General features: G+C 38.6%; 1 protein-coding gene across 1 annotated transcript in view; it reads right to left on the bottom strand.

Moving 5' to 3' along the window:
• Nucleotides 1-536: 536 nt before the first annotated feature.
• The window catches only part of ntn1b (netrin 1b), a 46198-nt gene continuing 21949 nt past the window's right edge, over nt 537-24785 (bottom strand). Inside the window, exons 2-6 of the mRNA XM_053514150.1 lie at nt 21863-22051; nt 12383-12532; nt 10776-10829; nt 8126-8200; nt 537-1213 (exon numbers count right to left, since the gene is read on the bottom strand). Coding sequence (XP_053370125.1) covers nt 891-1213; nt 8126-8200; nt 10776-10829; nt 12383-12532; nt 21863-22051 — 791 coding nt within the window. The 3' untranslated portion in view covers nt 537-890. The remainder of the gene's footprint in view (nt 1214-8125; nt 8201-10775; nt 10830-12382; nt 12533-21862; nt 22052-24785) is intronic.

Raw genomic sequence — 24785 nt, 5'->3', positions numbered from 1 at the left:
ATCAAATTTATACAATTATTTAGATTTATAAACTCTCTTTTTAGGTATTCCTTATATTTAATGCAACAAGAACCTAATCTAGTTAGCTGTTGCTAAATAGTCGTATAGATGTAAGCAGGGCTCATGTGTTAAAGATGACACTGTCTCTATACATACATATTGCGTGGTAGTAAGGCCAGGTATGTTATACTGTACATTGCAAATATGACATTCAACATAAACAAGTAGTGGTTTATTTTCCCACTATGTGAGGCATATCACTTTCAATAAACACGCTTGATCTGAAACAATGAGGTATTGTCCATAATGCTTTACTTGAGAGTGGGCTTAATAGAGCTTGTTAGTTCACTCTGTTAGTTCACTCTTTGAACTTGCAAGTTAAAAAAAACTAAAAAAAAAAAATTATTGGTAACCCCGCACAGATCACTTTAGCTTTGTCATACCTAAACAAGAAAGTGGCTTGCTCAAATACAGTAGCACACTCTATTAAACACAAGCTTGGTGAATAAAAAAAAAAAAAAAAAAAAAAAAAAAAACTCAACTCAGACATGTGAGACAGTAGCTAATTCGGTAAAAAGGGACAGAGAATGTCAAGCTCTATAAAAAGAAATAGAGTGAGGGACACCAAACCAATCACTGGAAAAATGACTTTACATACTGTATATGTAAAATTAGGTGCAAACTCTGCAAAATCCACAATACAAAACAAAAAAAAAAGAAATAAACTGGAAAAAAAAAAAAACGGCTGAAGACAACTGTGAAATCCGAATTCCTTCACAACTGTTTCTACCAGAGGCTTGCAATATCAGTCTGCTTAGCAGCACTCGGTCCTTCCTCCAATCCTTCCTTTGTCTCCCTTCTTCCTGTGCTGATTGCTGTTGCTGGCTGCTTCAGCATTTGCCCCTCTTGTCACGCTGCTGGAACTTGCGGAGGCGACGGGCCCACTGGTCCTTCCAGGGGACGAGCAGGCTGGCCTTGTCAGCCACAACACCGCTTTGGCCACGTGAGTCCTCATCGTCTGAGCCCAGTAACAGGTACTTCCTGCCTGGCTTGATCTTCGGGCACTTGCAGGCCACGTCCTTGGCACGTACCCACAACAGCTGGTCACCACGTCGGATGCGATGCCCGCCCTGCTTGTACACCGAGATGATGTTAATGGTGAACTTCCACCACTCGCCTGCCTTGTCACCCTTCAGCACATGAACTTGGACAGCTGTAAATAAAAACAAAAAAAAAACAATGAACAAAGACTTTGAGGTTAGTGCTATTTATATTTGTTATTAATATATAATATATATGTTCAATATCATTGCATTATTATTGCATATGAATACAAAGCATGTGTTATGACATTATTATCAATTAGTTTCCATTATTATGACCAGGTGCCATAATTTAGCATTCAATTATATTTTTATGTTTTTTAATATTATTTTACAAGTGGAACAGGTTTTAAGCATTATCAAACATTTAAAATGTCCCTTCATACATTTTACTAAATGTATGTAGTATGAAGTATCCAATGACGGAAACTACAAAGCACTTTTGAAAGTCGCTCAGGATGAGAGCGTCTGCCAAATGCCTAATTGTAAAATGTTAATATTTTGTGGAAAATTATTTGGCAGATCAATTCTACCCAAAAGATAATCTCAATATGCATATAAAAGCACATTTCTTGTTAGATGAACACATCAAAAAGTGCAAAAGTACTTTTAACCTTGTTTTCTGTGCATTCTGTATATTCCCGCAAATCTGAAAGTGGGATAACTTGCTTTTTCAGAACCTCTCCCCTCCTTCTCTCCTCACACCCTGACCCTTGACCTTTCCTTGTTGTCCTGGGCCACATGCTCCGTATTGCAGCAACAGTTGCCATAGCACTCACGGCCAAAGACAATGTGTGCCCGCCGAGAGCATGCAAACGCCTCCTCCCCTCTCCTGCGGGACCTGCTGTAATGTTGCACTACAGTGAATGGAGCCTTGGAAACTCTCAGCTTTCCTCCATCAAGATTTATAGAAGGAGACGGGGTGGAGGTGTAAAGTACCTGCTTCATTTTTCACTTCGTTGCTTTGTTTTGGGCAAGATATTGACAGCTTCATGGTGTATGCATAGGAAATGCAAGAAGGCTGGAGGTTTTTCCCAACCACAAAAGTCAAAACAGGTAAAGTTGGCAGTAGGCAAAAAAATATATATAATAAAATAAAATCACTGAATCTTTATAAACTATAGGAAATACAAGTGTATATTAGTCCTTCAAACAAACAAGACCTAATGGTGCAAAGCTAAGCCAGCGTCACATCATTCTGCACGCACGCAGTCCGAGCTCATGAGCTAATCTGTGCTCATGATGAAGTGGTTTTGTGGGGGAATGTTCCAGAAAGGCCCAGAGGGCCCAGAGGGGGCCTAGGTAAGAGTCCTTATTTCACAATTAGGGAAAATTGACCTCGTTTGGAAGTGAGACCATGCTTTGTGGTGTGAACCTCACAAATCCTCCAAGGAAGAAAATGTTAATAATAATAATAAAAAAAACATACAATACACGCTTGCAAAATGAGTGACGCTGACCCACCTGCTAACTAAAGGTGAATCATGTTTGAGAAATACGCCATTAGGGACATTATGTAAAATTGACATGGGAAGTGCTCAATTTCTATCCTTTTTTCCCCCGCTGTTGCACTCTTTAGTGACACGGGCATGAATCGTCCCCTCTAACACAGTGGAATGTCCTGGCTTGGCAGCAGGGGGCCTGCTGTGAGCAAATTGCACCCAATTTGAGAGAAGAAAAGAGCAGTGTCGGTGTGAGGAGAGTGCACTCCCACGGGCTCCCTATTCATCCCTGCTGGCTCTCTGGGCTCAAGCCCACTTTTGCAGCCAAAGACAGAGCAAGAGATAAAAAGAATGGAGAAGAGTGTGGTGAGGTTTGGCGCTTCTGGATGGGAAACCACTATTTATCTTCCCAGCTACAGAGAAGATTCTAGTAGAATTGAGCAGAAGTGTTCCGACCTCATCGGCTCACCGAGCCTGCGGGGTCCAAGCACCCGCTTCAAGAGCACCGTGAGAATCCAATCCAGGAGCTTCATTAGAGCTCTGCAGGAGCCACTGGTGAGCCACCCATGAGCTCATGGGTAGCATTCACCAAAGCATCAGTGAGCTATAAATGCATACTAGTGAGGCACAGTGCCAACAGATCACTAGAAATAAAGGCAGGGTGATGAGTGGCACGAGAGCCCTGCCAGCTCCTGTATGTGTTTGGGCGGTGTGCTGGGCCGTGACCCACTCGCCCCACACAAGTCCCGGCTAATCTAATTAGTGCGCTTGATTAGCAGCATGAAGCTCATGCTCACACCCCCGCTGGGCCAACCTACGCCCAGACGCTTATCACCATACTGACTGCTGGCCTTGTCGCGAGTGTGTGTGGCACGGTTCAGGGCCCACATGTACACTGACACGCTGTCACACACACACACGGCGCTTTGATTCATTGTGCGCCGCTCCCAGTCTGGGACTAAGGGGTCGGTGGCTGAAAATGTACCTCTTTATGCTTGCTGTCTCCGTAGAGACAGAGAACAAAAAAGGATGAGCAGCAAATATTTCTTTTTATCTATGTCTTATTGTCAGTAGAGGGCAGATTTAGCACTTGATGTCAGCTGGCAGCAGAGCATTGAGACGGCCTGAGCTCTGTTTAAACTGGGACTCGGACACCAGAACACAAACAGACACAAAAGATGTTTTAGGGTGTGCAAATACAGCCACACAAAGAGACGTGACTAAAACTCTTAGGCTCAGATTTAGGCGTGAAGAGTTTAGAAAAGCGCAGCCCTTCAGGAACGAAAAAAAAAAAAGTATGTTTACCAGGCAAGATGGCAGAAATGATTTTCAGGCCCCCAAAAAGGTCGAAATGAAAAATAGCTAAGCGCACATTAAAAAATCATTAAAAGAATGAATATGACAACTTGTTTTTTTCTTCTGTCAAGTTGTTTCAGACAGATCACATTTTCTCCTTTGCATTTTATTGCCTTATGAATGAGGAAAACAGAAGATACATTTCCATGCTTATTTGGACGCATTTGAAAGCGCTTGTGACCATTTCTTCTCTACGGCTTTGACTGATGAATTGTGAAGCTTTCTGGGCGGCTGACAGCCCTGTATAGGAATAGCATGGTCCATTTGCTGCATGCGATGCGTCTCGAAAAATTACCCAGCTGCCCAGAACGCTTGCTGAGGAACCTGAATAGTCTGTGGAAGCCTTTCACTTTGTCTTTCGAGTCAAAAACAAAGGGATGCCCAGTGCTTTTATTTGCACGCATTAATTGCTGAGTAAAGCAAGTGTTTCATGGAAGTAGGAAAAAACGGAAAGGTTAAAAAAAAAATATTTTACACTAATATAACAGAGAACTATAGAACAGATTGTGTGAAACTATGAGCTTTGAACTGTTTTGAATTACACAGTAAGGAAATTTCTATCAGCCAGCCAAAGCCTTACTCTAGAGAACTGGCATGGTATCACGGTCACTATATCAAATGATGGATTGATAGATACATTGATCCGTGCCAGAAATTGGAAGTGAGATTTTATTGCCTAAAGAAAAGGAACTTGGTAAGGGCTCACAGACGCACACACTGAAGAACCTTGTAACCAAAGCCAGATTGAGAGCTGAGCCCTCACCGCACTGCTTCGTCTTTTTTGCTCGTTCTGTCTTTCCTCCATTAGATCAGCATAAAATGCCCCTGCCCGCCCCCCCCCCCCCCAAAGGGAATAAACCAAAAATGAATGACAATAAGATAACTAATTCATCCACACTTCTATGTTCAAAGCATTAAAGCAGACATGTATTGTTTAACTACTAACAGACATGAACTGCTCTTTTCTGTATTTCTTCTGTTGCTTCTATCCTTATAGTGATAAATTAATATTTCTCATTTTGAACAGCAGGATATCAGGGAAGCAGAACACACAAAGAGACAGCTGTGAGCTGATTTTAAATAACTGATTAAAACTAATCAGAGGCAATGAGACATTAATATTGATATGATGCTTCTGATCTAAAGACAAGATGCACTCTGAATGGCCTGGCGCTGTGTGTTTGCCTGAGTGTGTGTATTTACTTGGATTTATTTATTAATGTGCCTTTTTTTCATGCTTTTGTTTTTTGCTTTTGTTCCAGGTTCTGGTTTTGACATTTTGTTTAATCATCATCATCATTATTGTTGTACTTATTGTTGCTAACCAAATGAATAATGATGATGATGATGATGATTATTATTATTATTACAATTGTTATTATTATTATTATTATTATTATTATTATGTAATTCACTGACTTGGAAAGCAATTTAAATAAATTAGAAAATATATAAATACATTTTGCTCTGATTTGACTCATCAGTCATTAAACATAAGAATATGGTTTTATGGTTTAAGAATATGCTTTTTTGATGTAAAGTGCTCATATAGTTTTTATTATTTCAGTTATACTGAAGTTTCAATTTAATTTTTTTTCCCTAAACGTTCTGTATCCAAGGGTTATCGTCACTCATATCCGTTTAACAGAGTTACAAACTCCTTTTAGTATTATCGCAATGAAACCAAGTACGAAAAGCTGATATATTTATTCGAATCTTTTAAAGATCAAACTGAACATCTTAAATAAAATTCGATCAGCTCAGTATCTGTGTTGGTGATGGTGTTTTACGACATATATAAATCCTTTAATGTCTATCAATACTTGAACTAGAATTTGTGCTCATGAACTGCCTGCACGTCTGGGATTCCAACAGGAACCAGCTGTCCCCTTTGTCCTCTGCAGGCAGTGAGACAGTCTAGGCATGTGCATCAGGCGATTCGTGCTGGACCATAAGCTTTGATGCTACAAACTTCAACCCAGATCCCATGAATAAACCATGGGAAATATAGAGGTGAGACGGATAGAGGTTAGGAAGAGGAGGGACATGAATAGGAATGTCAGGTTGACCTGTGAGCTATAACTGTTTTATAGTTGACATTCCTATTTTTAACATTCACTACACTACTGGAATTATGTAATGCCCAAGTAAGACTTAAAGTAAAACATTACGTTTGTCTTCACTTGCATTTTTACAGACTCAAATGAAAAAACTGAAAACTGTATTAAGTCAGAAGATTAATTTCTGCAATAACCAATGCTTATGCTCGAAAGGAAAACTTCTGTTTATGGATATTATCTGCTAAAATACATAAGTGAAGCTGAAAACCCAGTTCCGATCTTTATAGAGACCAGAGCTGTGTATGAACAAGCTGTAATTTAATAGTTGCTAATTTTTGTGGATTTATTTTTAGTCACAGCCTGTAACCAATTAAACAAAGTATTACAGGTTAAACAAACAACTTGCTTTGATATTTTTAACATGACTTTTTAATGTTAAATTATTCAGTAATTAATGGTAAGTAACGGCATGGTGGCTTAGTGATGACCACATTGATTTTTGGACATGTTCTGTAGGCTGCTGTATTGTTTAATTGAATGTGGGTGTATATATATATATATATATATATATATATATATATATATATATATATATATGGGTCATTGACGGATAAGATTTTTTAATTTTTTTTTTTAATGTTTGGCCATTTTCTAAACATTTAGAATGTATTGTACACATGCCTTTATAAAGAAAAGTAAACAAATTGACATTTTAGTGTTTTTACACTTAAGTTAATAAAACATAGCCTTAAAAAAGTCATCTGGGGTGACCGTAATATATCTCAGAATTCACATTTTTATGTATCATTAAGACTAGTTGAACTCATATCAGTAAGTAGATAAACTGATGAAGAAAGATGAACTTTAGTGCCCTTTCATTTTATGAAAACCATTATTTCACAAGTTTATTTTATAATATTAGAGTCTCCTTCATTATCCAGTTAAAATAAATGTTTATCCCTATAAAAGGAATGGAAAATGGCTGAATTTAGAAAAAAAAAAAGATAAAATATACAAATAATTATACTTAAACAATTAACTCTATGTATATAATTGATGTAAAGAATATGAAAACTACAAAATATAGGACATATATCTATCATTTAAAACATTTAGCAGTGGTCGCCCCACATGATACTCGGTCGCCCCATATGATGTTTTCAAGTTTACTCAAGTATAACAGGCTAACAGTTAGCCTCAGAAACCAAACTAGCTTCTTCTAGTGACAAAGCACTATCAAATTTATCATCAAAATATAGATTTGTGGAAAAAAATTATAATTCACAGTTTTGGGGTGGTCGCCCCACATGATGACCAAAAGAGACTACGACATCACAGCCGTTAAAAAACAGCTTTTTCTTACTATATGAGAGAGACTGATTTACTATACAGTTGTTTCCAGGGGGTCTTCACTTGTGTCTGGCTGATGCAGTATCCCATCCTTGAGATGTTTTTTAAAATAAAGGTCCCAAAATTGTGGTTTGTTGATGGTCGCCCCGGATGAAATGGATAGACTCAACATAATTCGGACAACATTCGTTTGTATATCATGATAGAAATACATGAGCAAATGCTTTATAGTTTTGTCAATGGATGTAAAACATGTTTAAATTTATGCCAACTAGGAAAAGGGATATATTTAAGTTGATTTAAAGTGTTTTTAAACCAGTTGTCCTAACTAAAGTCAAGGCCGGACGGTCGCCCCATATGGTGTTTTGGCACTTCGGATAGCAGAAAAATGATAATAAACTTAAAAATTTGGAGAAGTTAGAGTGGTTTAGTAGATAAAGAAGGTATAACAAGTAAATGAGAAATTTTTAGGTATTTTTTAGTTTTTTCTGCAAAATAAAATTAACCCGGACAGAAAAAGGGGGCGTCACGTCATTGACCCATATATATATATAAACACACACGCACGTCTGTGGGTTTCCAGTGGTTGAGAACCTCAGCAACGTAACTTCCTCTATAACAATAAATACTGGTGAAGAGTCATAGGTCATTGCGACCAACCATCGCTCAGTGAAGTCAGCTTGAATGGATGGATGGATGGATGGAATGGATAAAATAGAACACTAAAAAACCTTGGTTTCATTGTCAAACTTTTGTGGCACAATGCGATGTCCATCACTCAGAAAGCGATGTGTCTCGAGTGTCAGTCACTTACCAAAGTCCTTCTTGCAATATTTCTTCATGGTGACCTTCATTTTGCCCTTGGAGGCCTTGCAATGGGATTCGCAATCTGTGAAAGAAAAGAGATAAAGAAAACAAATCAGGCAGAGATTTATGAGAGGAATAAGCAACATAAGACTTCGGTACGTTCAAATTATACGAATTCAATCTGTCTTGTCAGGGGTGCTGCATCATGAGGTGAAAATATATTGTGGGTGAGACCATAAAATGCATTTATGCACATTTAAAGTTACCTGGAAAGCCTAGATTTTAATTTAGCTTACGTTAGTTGACAACATTTTATTCTCTGATTCTCGTCTCTTCCTTTTTTACACGGCTGCCCAATGCTACAAAATGTACTTTTATTATTGTTATTCCATTCCTAGATGGTGTCTAGTATTGTGCAATCCACACATCAAATACCCCAATGAGTGTCACATTAGATCAGATCGAAGCTCTTTTCTCACTGTTATTATTCAGTCTAGCTCCTTTATCCCCCACTCTGGTTTAGGCTCAATATTAACGATGTCAGCGCTGGAAGTAAAGAGGTCATTTAAACTCAATGGAAGGCCATTGAGAGGATTGGGAAGCGCTGCTGAGAGGGGTCTTCCATCCAAGGCCCGTAATTTAATTCAAATCAGCAGAATTAAATTAGGCTACACTTCTTTCAGTTGCAGAACCTGGTCTAGATATGACATGGTAGAGTGAATCTTAGGCTGCATTAATCAGACTCCAGGTTTTTGATTAATACCACCTGAAGTTAGCATTTCTTTCTGAACATGTCCAGAGTTCTGGAACATAAGACAAGGCCTCAGTGATGACCGCTGCCTTGTTGAGGCAATTTTGGACAGACGCTGAACTCCACCGAGGCCAGACTGAGCAGGAAAATGACTCCCTCTGACGTCTCTCTACTGACGGACAGAAATTGGAACCAGAACGTCTCCCGGTGTGCTACCTCACATAGCGGTAATAACCCGGAGGCTTCTCGTTCTCGTGAGGCGGATGGGGATGGTGGGGGTGCAGTCAAGGGAGAAGGAGGAAGAAGAAGAAGAGAAGGAGAGAGGGAAATGGGAAAAAGGGGACCATTCAGCTTTCGCCTGAATATGGACAAACTTCATTATTTTCTCCAGGTCTCCGTTTAGCCCTCCCTTTTCATGGCCCTTTCTATTCCGTGTGAATGAGGTTGCCTGGGCAATGGTGGGGCGGGAAAAAAACGCCACACCAAAAAGAAATTTAAAGGGGGAGGACGAGGGGGTTGGGGGGCTGGAAAGGGAGTAAGAAATAGAGAAGACGTATGGAGAGATTCAGAAGAACAACTGTTTGATAGTAGAAGATTTCTGGAAAATTTTTAAAAACATTTTAGACATTCAAGGATGAGAGATATATCTCTCTGATAGGAACTCAGTGTGAGAAAGAAGGAGAAAGCAGAAACAAGAGAGGGAGATAAGAAAAGCGAATGAATTTGATGAAACCACATCGACCACGCCTCATTTTCATGTAAATGTAGTGTGGAGGAATGGGATGGCTTTGTGAGCCCGTGAGCCCCGTCCGCCCCCATCCTGCCCCTCTTTGATACACCCAGGCTGCCATTAGGGGGGCAACACAAAGCCCAGTGCTGCCCATCACACCCACAGGCCTCATTAACACCCGGCCCCTGCTGCGAGACAAATGCCCGCTTTGTGGAGGCTCTCGACAGAGGCCATGTTACAGTCTGCTGCTCCACCAGGGGACCACACCAGAGGTTGATTCACTACATGTTGCTGCTGCCATAATGACTGAATGGGGTATAGTTTCATAGTGCATTGCAAATCCACTTTTCTCAATATCTGCTAACCAATTGTATATCATAACCTTCTACATACTTTACACTTCTGAGTTTCAGGCAGCAAATTACCTAAAAACTTCATCTGATTGTGTTATCTTTAGTTGGCTTGCTTGACACAATAGTGATTACTAGGCTCCTTTGGATCTGCCAGTGACCAGCCTGATGAGATAATAAGGTGTGAAAAGGAGCACGAGTGCATTGTGTCTAGTTAAAAGTGTGACTGAGAAACAAACCCAAGCAAATGAAGCATGTAATCAGATTAAGAATCCATCTGCCTTTGGCAAACAGCAGCTGGCGATGTGCTAAAACATGTCAAAAGAACCTGAACGTTATAATTTAATAAATGTCAGTATAACGCAGACAAATGACAACGCCTTGTTGTATATTAATATGAATAGATTTCATGAGGAATCTCTGAGTCTGGAATGAACTTTGGTAAGGACTGGCCGCTTGTTCAGTATGCAGGTTGCATTTTCCATTGTGGAAAAACAAATGGGAATGAAAACCATGTACAGCTGCCGAAGCAAAGCTTTGTAAAAGGGGGAAAAATCCTGAGAATTACTTTTTGGCATGCATTATATGTCTTGCTATGGTTATGGTTTTAAGTTTAAGTGAGAATGAAGATGAAAGAAAAAAGTAGAAGAGATGAAAAAAAAAGAAACAACAAGCTGCTTAAATAAATGCAAATGACATTGTGCTACAATGTTCCACTTGGTTGCGTCCAGTATTAGGGCTGTTTGTATTTTAGATGAAGCCTCCTATTTTTTTCTTCAACTATAGAAACGTATAGAAACTGGATTTATTTTTTATTTTTACTCACCTGATGGTTCTTCAGGACTGATGTACGTTGCAGTGGGGGATGCGACTGGAATCTCTGTAGGCAGGAAGACAACAATGACCAACTGTTTTTTTTTTTTTTTATCTCTCAATGCCACATCTCTTTTCTTTTTTACCTGGGCTTTCTTTTTGCAGGCAGAAGGATTGATCAAATTATCCTCCTAAGAACAGAATATATTGTCTAATGATTTATTAACACTTGAGAGTCTCAAGGCCCTTTTAAATAGCCAGGTTATTGATCGCTGATGAAAAAGCATGTATTTGGTTTTAATAGGTTTTGCTTCTTGAAGCACACTCTTTATGTTCTACATTGTTTGCTTTTGTAAGCTATACACCACTAGGGAGTCCAGCGAAAGTAAAAAAAAAAAAAAAAGCCCAGCTGGCAAAATGTTCGATACAGTTTTTTTTTTTAAGTAACCTATTAAAACTAAAACACATTATCTCACAAAATATATAAGAAACATAATCTTTGCAGCTCTAGCGCTAGGGCTTGCTCCTGAGGTTTTACAGTAGATTTGTTACTCTCGCAGTAAAATAAAGGAAAACCTAATTCCACAGGGTCCCTGAGTTTCTTTCGCTTTAGTGAAACCTTGCCAAACATATCAGAACAGTTCCATATTCTAGATAGCTTTGTCTAAGGACCAAACTGATTCGCGTTGAAAATAACGTGCCTTACAATATGAATGGAGAGCAGAAATGAACGCTAACAGCCTTGCATTGTGTTTCTGGCATTATGTTATCAAGCGATGCCAGCTAGGAAGGGGAGAGTGCCAGTCGCCCCATCCACCTTTCTCCCCACTGCTGTCTGTTTATCACCACGGAGACGGAATCTGCAGCCTTGTTGATACTGCCAATAAACATATCACTGATCATGGCTGTAGAGCGGCCCATTAGATTCATGGCTTTAATGAGCCAACACTGAGAGCGCACCAGGCCCTGTGCTGTCAGCTGGTCCTGTATGAACTGTTTGCTTTAGCGCAGGTTAAACAGCAGAGGGGGGGCGGGGGGTGGGGTGGAGGGGGGGACGCAGTCGGAAATGAAAAGGCCATGAATTCATGAATAGTAAGTGTTTAGGTAAACATTCTTTAGGGCGTCATCCACTACATTCCCGTGGGAGTGCTGAGATAAATCTTTTCCAACAATGACTTGCTGTACAAATAGTACTGAGATATATTTTAGCTTTAAGGTACAGTAGTTAAGGTAAGTTGCAATAGATCTATTAATTCTTTAACTTCCATGATCACAAATTTTCTTAGTCATAATACATGTGCAGGACATTTCAGGCACTATTAAAAAAAAAAGAAGAAGCAATTTTAATAGATACCAGCACATTGCAATCATTTAATATTTATTTTAATTGTTTTGTTAAATATTCCATCTGTTGCTAAAACGTAATGCTACCCTGAGACACACTTAAACAGTTTCTGTGCTTATCTATTACCATTATAAGGTATTACACTCATATAAGATATAATATGATTTTTATTACACTTCGCTTTTCCACTGTGTTACTGGGTGAGTGCCAGAGGCATGAGAAAGAGAGAGAGAGAGAGAGAGAGAGAGAGAAAGAGAGAGAGAGGTTTCACTTACTGATGCATGGGGCGATGGGTGAGCGACTCTGCTGGTAGCCTTTAGCACAGCGGTTGCAAGTAATACCAGTCACACCATCCTTGCACGGACACTGGCCTGTGGTCTGGTTACAGGTCTTCCCTGCAGCACCGACTGGGTGACAGTCACACGCTAAAAAAAGGACATAATATTTCAAATTTAAAGAAAAGTTTTAAAAACAGCAGTGGAACATTTTCTTATTAGGGAATCGAAAACATTACACTTTTTAGACCCCTTCCACATTGATAGAGAGAATTAATTTTATGTGTAGAAGCAATTATGCAATTACATAATTACTTTGACTAAGCTAGCAGGTATCTACATTTATTTACTAAAGGCTTTTTAGTTTTAAACTATTTATTCACAGAAACCCAACCATTTACAGTACATTGTTTTAAAGAAATAAAATAAATTTCGCTAGTATTTATTTATTTGTTTATTTATTTATATCTTTAACAACTTTTGCATGACTGTATTCGTTTTGACCAAAACTAAACAAAACTTAATTTATAGTGATGATAATATTATATAGTATTTTAGATGTTGTGATAGTAAATTCCACAAAAGTTATTGCAATAGTTCATAATTAGCTGATGTAGTTGCTAATGTGTGTACTCATAATTAAAATTTAAGCTTTCAATACAGCAAGTAGCTTCCTTCAAAATTAAATGAGCCATAGAACATTAGTAAAAACAAATAATTTCAGATGCAAAGAATTAGTGAGGACTGCAACTTTATGTTAAGTCTTAGATTTCTTCCAATGTATATATGAAAATATGATAATATAAGTATTTACAGGATGTATTTGTAATCTTAACCAGCTGTTAAGAAATGAAGCTTTATAATTTATAGCTATATGTACATTTCCTTCATGATCAATATCTATCCATTCCTCCATCCATCCATGTCACTGCCACTCACTAAATAAAATTACTTTTACATATGTAGTAATATTTTATAGCTTGTTTTAAAGAAACAAACAAATATCTCTGTCACTCTCTGACTCATTCTCTATAGCGCTTATCCTGTACAGGGTTGCAGGGAGGAGGTACACACTGGAAGGGGTACTTATCTATTGCAGGGGACAAGCACGCACATATATACATACACACACACACACACAGTAATTTGGAAATTCTAATTAGATTAATCTGCATGTCTTTGGACTGTGGGAGGAAACCAAAGTACATGGGGGAAACCCACCAAGCACGGGGAAAACATGCAAACTCCATGCACAATGAACCAAAGTGGGAATCGAACCCTTAATTCTAGAGTTGTGAAACCACAGTGTTAACCACATGCCTGTCTGCAAGTTAATATTATATATATGTCATATATAAAACAAATATTCCTTATATAAAACATGAAGTCAGCAAAATAAGACAAATACAAAATGCTCAAAAACCAGGTAGCAACCTGTCATGGTTTGCTTAAGACATGAAAGTTTAAATGAGGTTATAATGTACCAATGCCTGTGCAATATATTTTTTAAATCATTTATTTATTATTTTTTATTAAGTCATAAATTATGTGGTACACCCAGAGGCACAACTTGCGGTATACAAGCTTTTTACGATAGACAAAACGTATTAAATAAATAAAAACCTTTTTCCTTCTTGTTTCATGTGTAACTACAATCATAGATTAGCTGTTATACAAAAATAATGCACTTCTTTTGACCAATTAGATTTAGGAGTGTGCTAAAAAGTCTGTCAACTAATCATCTTTTTTTAACGATCTTTTAACAATAGTCATTACAAAGTGTTACCTAGACGAACTGCTGTGAAAACTGCAGTGCTCTTTATACGTGCACGTATTGAAACTTAGGCTTGGGGCTATTTAAGCTTGCAGAGTGACTTGCCCTCTGAACTAGTATATAGTCGGGAACTTTATTTGGAAAACTCACTAAAGAGAAATCTCCTTTTCAGGATTTAGGATTGCACAGTTATGGCCTGCACCTGTGAACATTGGAGTGTAGGCAAGTTTATCTGGAAGGAGGCCGTCAAAGTCGTGGTGTGAGCATAGGCATATCAGACAACTTTGACCATGTGGGGACATTCTTGCTTGTACTGCATTAATAATTAAAGTCAATGGAAGGTCCTCACAAGGATAGTGAGATGAAAGTGTGTACGTGTGTGTGTGTGTGTGTGTTTGTGTGTGTGTGTGTGTGTGTGTGTGTGTGTGTGTAAGTTTCCTATTTTCATGTGTTGGGCCCACACACTGAATGCCAATGTATGTGTGGGTTGCACATTGTCACTGGGCCTGTTCTTGCATATGTGTATCTGTGTGTGTGTTTTAAATCCCTTTGTGCTCCACTGTAGGTTTGTGATCTGTCATGTAGACCTCTCGCAGCCTTCTCCGATTGAGTTTCCAATGTAAAGGCTCTTGGCAGGCACAGCCGCTGCAAATAAAGCCTGAATAACATTCACCATTAACGGGGCAGCACGGCGCACTTCAAAGCCGCTCTGCTTAAGCCTTTAGTTAGGAGGATCGGACATTAAAAGTGAGAATTTCGTTGCGTGCTCGTGCTGCCAAACGTTTGCTATAAAGTTGCATGTTTGAAGTCCCGGCCCAGACCTCTTCATCAGGCCGGTAGGTTTTTATGGAACCAAGAAGTAATTTGAAAACAGCTTGAGGCGAGCCAGTCTCAGGAAATCTGTTGAGCAATTAGTGAGGGCTTTGAGGCACCCGTGAAGATCAGACATCACTCAGGGAATTTAAACAAGACAATATCCTGACACTGTTTGGGTACAGTGAAGAGGCTGAGGGAAGTGTTTAGTAAACATTACAATGACTACCTTTTTATCTCTTGCTTTTGTGCATGATTATATTGAAGAACAAAAGAAAAAATAAAATCACACTTTCCATGCTAAATTAAACCCAGTCTGTTACTGTACAACTATGACTTCATGAAATAGGCATTGTTTTTTTCCCCCACTGTTGCCCTTTCCAGCATGAACATAAATTATGTTCCTCAGACTTACTCTGACGTGAAAATCCTGTCTGAGTAGAAGCAGAACATATAGGACAATTATAAATGAAATGGGACAAGAAACAATGGGATGGAGACATGACTTAAACCAAATGAGTGGCTGGTCTATTTTGAAATGTGCTCAGGAGAAGCGGATATTTTAAAATCAGCAGGACATACGGTATAAGCCGATACTGTTGACATCAGTAGAATGAAAGTATAGCAAATTTTGACCATTTTCATCGGTGTATGCTTTCCTTTGTTCTATTTTAACCTATGAAGGGATCAATTGTGATTGAAGTGCACTTCAGAGTAACAGAGATAAGGTAGGATTTTGAGCCAAGGTGTTTGGAATTTCAGTGTACACTTGACATGGACACTTCATATTAGTCATAGCTAGATTTGTGTACTTGAGCCACCCACCAGCGAGCCTACCTGCCATTATATTAAAGCACTTACCCCCCCGCACAGCCCACCACAGAGCACTTCAGACCAAAGCAGAAGTACTAATGAAGGTTGAAAGTGGGGTGTAAGGAGCTGTTGGCGAGGCAGTGAAGTGTAGTCAGAAATGTTCCATCAGAGAGGAAAACACACCGAAACACACACAAAAAAAAAGACAAGATGACAGGCTGTGATATAGGTAAGGTAGAAGGCAGAGAGCAAAAGAAACAGAAAGCGTGAGAGAGAAAGCGAGATGAAGAAATTAAAACAAAAGGGTATAACTGTGGAAAGTGACATGTTGTTTACATTGCCCTTGATGAAAGATGAATTAGTTGATCAAGGAAATAAAGCATGAGGCATTCCACACTGCCACTGGAGGGGGATTTGGTTCTGAACCGTATTCCCTGCTCGGTCTTTCACGGACTGCCGCGTACGCCACGTTTGCGGGAATGAGTTCCCGATTTTCTCCTGAGCGCCTCTGGCATGATGACCCATTTCACAGCCAAAACAAGCAAGTCGAGATGGTTGGCTGACTCGAACAATAAATACCAACGTCACGAGTGCAGAGTTTGTCACCGGAGGAGAGCGCGGCAATCAGGCTGTTTACCTTTCGGTCCCATCGGTCCACAGCTAAACAAATGAGAGTGAGGGACTGGAAGCTGTCAGCCCTCGTATTAACAGCTGCTGCATTATGGCGGCTACATGTTAGGCCCATGATGAGAGAGGCATGAAACGCTGTAACCAGCATAGCTGTATCCTTTCCCTTCTGCCCTCTGAGCATCCCAAATATAGCCTGTGTAAATGTTTGCGCTGGCAGGAGTGACTCTGCATTGCTGAAAACCATTTGGAACCTCTTTATGAATCAGCGGCATTCCTCTGGTGAGAATATAAAGTGATGACAGTGAAGCATGGGGCTATATTGGCCATCAATTAAACCCTGGGTCTGGGATCGAACAACCAAGGAAAATTAAGCCAGTTAAGTGAGTGCGTAAGCAACTGCTTATATCGGTTATGTTGAAGTTTGTTGATGCTTTTAGCCAAGCCAAAGCACATTAGCTGAAGTCAAGTGAGAATAAAGCTTCTGCCCATATTTTTTTTGTGTGTGTGTGTGTGTGTGTGTGTGTTAGTTAACAAGATAACAGGCAGAAGGGCACAGTTAGACTGAAACTGTGGAATCCAGCTCAGGGCCAAATGGAATGCAAACATGGCGGTGGATAAAAACCACACTGCGGTTTGTTCACAAACTCTTCAGCAGCTGCACTTACTATAAAATATGTGATGGCTCCAATGGGTAAATGATAAATAAGTTTGACAAGATCTCTTGCCTGAAAGTTTTGCAAGTTTACATTGTCCTTTGTTGCGTTTCACACTGGCATCCCTTCAAATCAGATACAGCTTTCTACTAGATTAAATATTTCTTTTTCCCCACAAACCTCAAAAACACCAAATTTCATTACAGAGGTAGTAACAATATGAAATAATACTTTATTTTACTGAAACTACTGAAACGAGCCAGGTAAAAGGTTTTCTCTAAGGAAAGATCTACCATTTTGTTTAGGAGGTGATTGTTAACATTCACTTCTGGTTAGAATTTTTATGCAGCCTCTCTCTGTTTTCTTGCTTTGCACACGTCACTTTGTGCTCACATGCGGTTTATGTGCTTCATCCTTCTCCAAGTTAAATGAATACAATCCAGTAAAATAATAGAGAGCCTGGTTTCTTGAGCCATGAATATTAAACTTTCTCTCTTCTAATGATGGAAATTTACACTGAGTAAATTTCAACTACATGCATGTTAAGGGAGCTGTAAAATAAGAATCGCGTTGGCTTCCTTTGGGTTTTCCGGTTTCCTCCAAATGTCCAAAAAACAGGCGGGTAGGTCGATTGGCTGCTCTACATTACTCGTAGGTGTAAAAAATGTGTGAATGTGTGTGTGCTGTGTACATGGTGCCCTGAAATAGACTGGCATTCCATCAAATACATTCAGTGTTTCCAGATCCGCTATCACCCTGACCAGGATAAAGCACTTACTGAAGATAAAAAGTTAAATGAATAAGAATGAGAATAAGAAGGAATAAATTCTGTCAGGAAAGGTAACAACTAGCAGAAGAAAGCAGAAGTTTTTTACTGAATACCACCATGCACTGGTGGTGAGTGTGTGTGTGTGTGTGTGTGTGTGTGTGTGTGTGTGTGTACATATGTATTCATGTGCAGGTGCGCTATGAACAGGAAATGCGTAAGCTATGCATAAGGATAATTTCACACTGTGCTTTGATTTGTTTTTCTTTGTGTTATTTGATACTCAGTTAGCTATAAGATTAACTGGAATAGTGCAGGTGGGCATGGGATAATTTACTGTAGCAGTATTTCAGCTGCTTTCTTTTCACATCTTATAAAAATTAGATGGTAGACCGAGCTGTTGTGCATTATGTCTTTCAATTAACTTTTCTTTATTGAATTAAATCCCTCATAAACAAGCTTTTCTTAGAAAGTTACATATACATATTTGGTATGCCTCCCCCAAAGAAGTTGCAGCAAACATCTAATGGGATTTAAAATGAATAGGACCCTCCAAGGCATCATTAAAACTTGGAAGGATGCTGGACTGTCAACTTCATAGAAGTAATGTGGTCAAAAAAAACCTTCAATTAAACTTGGTGATTGCATCAGTAGAAAAAAAACAACTGTGTTTCATCATCAAAGTAAAAGCTTTTCCACATGCACAATGTGACAAGAACCCACAGGATTGGAACTAAACAGCTGTGTGACCATAAGGAAACCAGTTGTTAGTGAGACTAATCAGAAAAAAAAATGCTTCAGTTTGCTAAAGAGCATAAAGATTGGATTTTGCTGCATTGGAAGAAAAGGTCATGTGGTCTGATGAGTCCAGACTGACCATATTCCAAGCGATGGGTGTGCCAGGGTAAGAAGGGTAGTACATAAAGTAATGCACCCATCATGCATAGTACCCACTGTACAAGCCATTTTGAGGCAGTGTTATGATCAAGGGCCAACCTCCAGTTCTGAAAAATTAAGCCGTTAGATGTAGCAAATAAAATGTGCAGTTCCTCGATATCAACTGGAAGCTGCGTCCAAACGTGAGTCAATCCCCACAGACTCCCATGTTAAAATGGCTAACATTACAACAGAAATAAACATGTTTACTTCCTGGTACAAGAGATGTTTTTGGTCTCCATAGCTAGATTTTCCATTTATAAATAACTGATTTTTTTTGTAACTCATTTGGTAAAATTATATCAAGCCATTACAATTACACACAAATAGGGGCAGGCTAGCTGCTAGCTGTTTGCTATGCATCATTTTAGCTAACCAGCTAACTAAAAATGTATATTTTAACTTACCACAAAAAAAGTAAGTGTTAACACAGGAAGGTGTGTAGGGTATGGATGGCAGAGTTCAATCAAAATACAAAGAAACGTAAGCATTTAAATCAGCATTTAACGTTAGCATTAGCTACTTTGGCATTGAAGCTAATTTAATGCTAAGCTAGCTAGTAAATGAGGTACATAGACATGTTCCAACCAACGGCCAGGTGCTATTAGCCCCGCCCATATGCCCATTTATGGATTAAGTGTGATTTGGGCGGAGTCAGCTCCTGCTAAGATGAAACTAATGTTTAGAAGCTGTGGGTGACATCATGGGGTGTTTGTCCAGATCTTTTGATTTACTCTTTTCTTCAAGTTGGTCATGTCTAGGCTCACCAAAGTTATAAGTCAGCTGACTACCTGCATGTACTGAATTACCACGTTATCCAAATAATGATTTTTTCCCTTTTCTGACAGCACAGGCGCGTTCCCAAAGTGAGATCGTGAAAAGAGAGGTTCTGAGAATATGAAAGAATCATTTTTACACATGAACTGGTCACCAGGTTGTTGTAATCAAGGTTAAGGGGGTTGAACCATTTATTAGAACAACTTTTTGTTTTGGCCACAAATCTTGTCATGTTACTGAGACAATGTAGAGAAAAACACAACCTCCTCTTTCCTGAACACTTTCCTGTGATGGAAAACTGACAGTTTAAAAGTGCTGACACTAAACATTTCATTCACGTAAATAACTGTCTCCTAACAGAAAAATATATTAATGATTATATGCTTTTCTTTGCTTATTTTCTGAATCCATTTATTATTATTCCTAAATTATGTGAAGTGTACACTGTACAGGTCCCCGTGAATGTGCTATTTCTATAATGATACAGTAAAATAAACCTATCATTTATGTTATACTAATGATAGCGCTGCTGTATACAGTGCTGGCGGATCAGTTGCAGTAAGTCACACATATGATAAGTGAAAGTAACACACATACTGCTAGAAGGCTGGATATTGGCTGTGGTTTATTTTTACATATGTAATTTTGTGTTATGTTGCCGAATCGTTTTTTCAAAACTGATGAAGTAAGTGCAGTTCTTCAAGTGATCCCAGACATTTTGACTCCTGGATGTCATCTGGATTGATTCCTGATAAGATTTTAACCACATGCTTCTACACTTGTAGTCAAATGTGTTTCCAGTTAAGCACAGTGAAATCTGTCTGATGTATTGTGTGTACTGTGAAATGCATCACATTGCACATTTTTTGTTTTAGTCAAAAAAAAGTTTTTTTTTTTAAATAAAAAAACGTGCAATTTTCTATTTTTCCTTTTTTTCAAAAAATGACATCTTACAGCACTCGCGTTATTCTGAAGGCTATTTATTTGATCAGACATGGCTTCATTTACACTTATAACAGTATCAAACTAATATGTCTAAAAACCTCCTGAGATTTATGTGATCCAAATGAAATTGCATTGCATGTAAGTAATCATAACCTGGAGAGGCATACTGAATCTCAGTATGGCAGCGTAGAAGTTGGATTTGCACTTAATGCTACAAGTAATTGAAGTGAGAATTTAAATCTGAGCTTTTCTTTTTTTTATTATTATTATTTAACAATACAAAACATCTGAAAGATATATCTGTTAATATATCTGTTAGTTTTTGTCAACTAGGTTTTACTTTCTACTGTCAGGGTTACTAGGGGTTTAGTTTTTGGACTTAGTTTTTGAACAGAGATGGTGTCGGTCTCTGTTGTCTGGTGCCCTGTCGGTATTGTCGACTGTTTGAAGACTCCTATTTTATCTTGTCTCCAGGTGTTTTGTCCCTATTTAGTTTCCGTATTCCCCACTTTTCAAGTGCCTTTAGTGCTTTATCTGTAGAAGTAAAGTGTGTTTGCTTGCCTTCCTGTGCTAAAAGTACAAATATACTTTTGTTTCTGTTTTCCTGATTGTTTACTGTAAATTGCTTCACTCAACATAAAACATAATAAAACATAAATAAACAAAATATTTAAAACATTAATATTAAATATTAAATTAATATTAATATTAAATATTGTTTAAAAGTTATTTACTACTTAATGTTATTAGATTTATCTAGGGTTAGGGATTTATTGTTTAAATTGGACCGCAATCTTATGTGACTAGAAAGGCACCACTATAAATAAAATGCATTATCATCATTATTATTATTATTATTATTATTATTATTAGTAGTAGTAGTAGTAGTAATAACATTTAAGACTGCCTGAGAATTTTTTTCTCTCTCATTTTGGCTCCCATTTACAGTCCAGTCGTTACACATAACTGTACCTAACCAGTTTTAGTGTAATGTTTTTTGTTTGGTAAAACACAAAGTGACGTATGAATCATTCATATTCAGATGATCTGGCTGGAACAAACGAGAGGGGAAATGAGGCTGCTCCTGAGGTTGTTATAAAAACAACCAATTTTTAAATGATATCTGTAGGCACATTGCAGCCTGTCGCAGTAAAAAGTGTTTTACATTTCCTCAATTTAATATATTTATACATCATTTAATTACATTTAATATGAAGAAATAAATGACGATTCAAGATTTTTGCACAGTACATTTTTTTGTGACAATGTCCACTGTTCATTTTTTTTTTATATAAATATACATTTAATTGAATAAAATTGATTATACCTTTACCGTGTTGAGTTTTTCCTATATTCAAAACCTTTCCACATACCTTTGCAGGCTCGTCTGTGCGAGATGGGCTTCGTCATGTCTCGGTAGTAGCCCTCTTTGCAGTAGTGACAGTGGCGTCCGGCGGTGTTGTGTCTGCAGTTGAGGCAAACTCCTCCGCTCCTGCGTCCTGAGAGCTTATACAGCTCCATGTTGAACCGACAGCGGCGAGCGTGTAGGTTACAGTGACAAGCTAAAGAATAAAGAAGGGACAAAAAATTGACATGTTAAAATAAGGCAGATGAAAACAAGAACATGCTAACATGATCGCAGGTGTAGCAAATATGAATCAAAAAGAATCTCTCCACAAATAAGAGATACAAGACAACCCTGAAAGAATAATAACAGAGCTACTGGACAGTACATTTTAAAAACATCAAAAATTTATAACCCTAAATAATACAGCTAGCCCAAAATGCATGATTGCTGCTAACATTAATCACACCTCTCAACATGGCTGGTTTTGGCACAATACTTCTAATTGATTTTTCAACAGTCACAGCATAATACCGCTAGCCCTCTGGCCAAAGCATAATGACATGTTTCAGTGAGCTGAGCCGGCCTGAGAAAAGTTCATAGTAAGAACAGAGACGTATCCTGGAGTCCTGAGAAAACTTTGCTATTTTCATGACTTCACTGGATCTTTGGGATTTTGTCCAGTCCAGCAATTTATTAAAAGACAAATGCTTCATAAAATGAATGGGCAGGAGTACAAGAAGCACGAATATTACTTTTTCTGTCTCTTGTGCTCTCTCATACATGCTGCATGAACAGGCGCACACACACACTCTCACACACACACACACACACCTGCTCATGGATTTGACCCATGAACTTTCCCAGCCACTGACATCAGGCATGAAATTGAGATTTTCCCCCCATGAGATCTCAACCTTTTATGGACGCAATAATTAAAGTTTTTGATATCCTTTGAGTAAAACCATATTCCTGTAAGCTAGTAAATCATTGCTACATATAGCACATGCTTAATGAATATTACCCAAGAAAATATATCATATGGTGAATATACTTGGTATACATGTTTTATTATAATTTTTTTAATATTCCTACTGTCTATTTATAACTAAAGGGCATGTGCTGTGATGCAATCAGATTAGTGAGATTTTTTTTTAATGGAAGAATAGTAGTAAAGTGGAGAAATGTTTGAGCTTCATATTTTCCCTCAAAAAAAAAAGTGGAGTGAAACGTGGCGTATGGCGAACAGACACTGAGCATGTGTTCTACTAGGAAAGCATTCATCAGATGGAAATATGGCCAGTTTTATAATTCAGCGCATGGCCCTTAAATGGAAATTCATTCGAAAGCCTTGAAATGTAATCACGGTATGATACAAGGCTGTGTAATCTTTCAGATTATGTTACGGATAACTGTTTTGGGCTTGGGCAGATCACCAATAATATGAAACATTTTCCGAAGGGAAACAGAATGACTATGTTTCTGCAGAAAGGAATTCCACGTTTTTGTAGTTCTGCTTCAGTGATTATTTATGAGGCTGTCTTTCACGCAGCAGAACCAACTCGTGTGCGTGCAGGTGCGGAGGAGAAAGGCCCTCATCACGGCTCATTCTCTTTTAACCTCTCCATCTGTGGCTTTGGCTTTGAGGTTACTGCTCCAAGATGGAAGCGATAGACTAAAACGCTACATGCCACAAAAACACACTGTTCAGCCCATATAATACGCATTGCCCTGGTCCAGCTCACACCTGCTTCAGAAGGCAGGCAGCAGTTACTGGCTGCATGGGGGTCATTACACGAGCATAAAAACGTAGACGCACACACACACACACACACACGCCTACAGGAAGAAGGTGTGAGGCAGCTGTCAAGTTTTTTATCCGCACACACCTCGAGCACTTGGACCACTCAGCACGTCCACAGTATACAAAATCCAGGCTTTTATCTTACGCTCTTTGTCTCGCCCTCTGATATCAGACACCATTCATTTCCACTCTCAGTCTTTTTTGTGCAAATGAGAAAATGGCTCACTGTGTTCCAAAGCAATTGTACTTTAGAGTAAAGTGCTGCCTTTGTTTTTACAACACTTTGAATATAAGAAAGCTGAAGCGGGTCTTAAGAGTTGGTGTAAATTTACCACCGCTATTCTAAAAACGCATTACACCAAGACACTGCCGAAAGCCCGATCCGGATCTGGGCGGTTTTGTTCTATATGCTATTGTTTCTGTAGTAACAACTTATTTGCTTGGCACGCCACTTGCTCCAAACCGATTAAAAACATGCTCTTTTATTAACAGGACATAAGTTTCTGTGATTATTATTATTATTTATTTATTTTTTTGCCATTTTTGTAAGGAGGCTTTCGTGTCAGTACTTTGTACTGTAACACTCATGAGTAGAGCTGTACCTTTAATTCTTCCAACATGGGAAAGTGTTCATGAACGAAAGGCTTTGCGGCTTCTTGATTACATGACACGCTAAATTTTCTCTCTTATTTACTGTTAGCCATAAACCGTTTTAAAATCTAATTTGAGCGTGTGTGAATACTGAAACAGTGAGTATTAAAGCATTATCATAGCAGCTGGCCAGAGCCTCTTTTAATGAGGACTGTGCTATCTCTACCACACTGCAATGCTGTCTATCTCCAGCTAACTGTCCTTTAGCACCGATAAGCTGCTACTCCGATAAGCCTTATTTAGAGCAACAGGCCAGAAATGATTCGAGTCACAGAACCCTGGATGACCACAGGGGCAGAGACGGCGGATGTTTTCACTCGGGTTTCAGTAAAATATCCAGGTCAAAATGCTTTGACTGCTATGCCATGGTGTGTTTAAGGGTTTTTTTTTTTTGCGTTTCCGTTCCTGCTGTTGACTAAAATTGAATTACGTGCCGGAAGTCTAACATGCAAATTCTGCTTTATCGTGATTTTTTACATCAACTTCATGGTCAATA

Source organism: Clarias gariepinus, chromosome 16, assembly GCF_024256425.1.
Source record: "Clarias gariepinus isolate MV-2021 ecotype Netherlands chromosome 16, CGAR_prim_01v2, whole genome shotgun sequence".
Taxonomy (NCBI): domain Eukaryota; kingdom Metazoa; phylum Chordata; class Actinopteri; order Siluriformes; family Clariidae; genus Clarias; species Clarias gariepinus.
The sequence above is the reverse complement of the archived record's forward strand: the minus strand, read 5'-3'. Positions and strand labels throughout refer to the sequence as shown.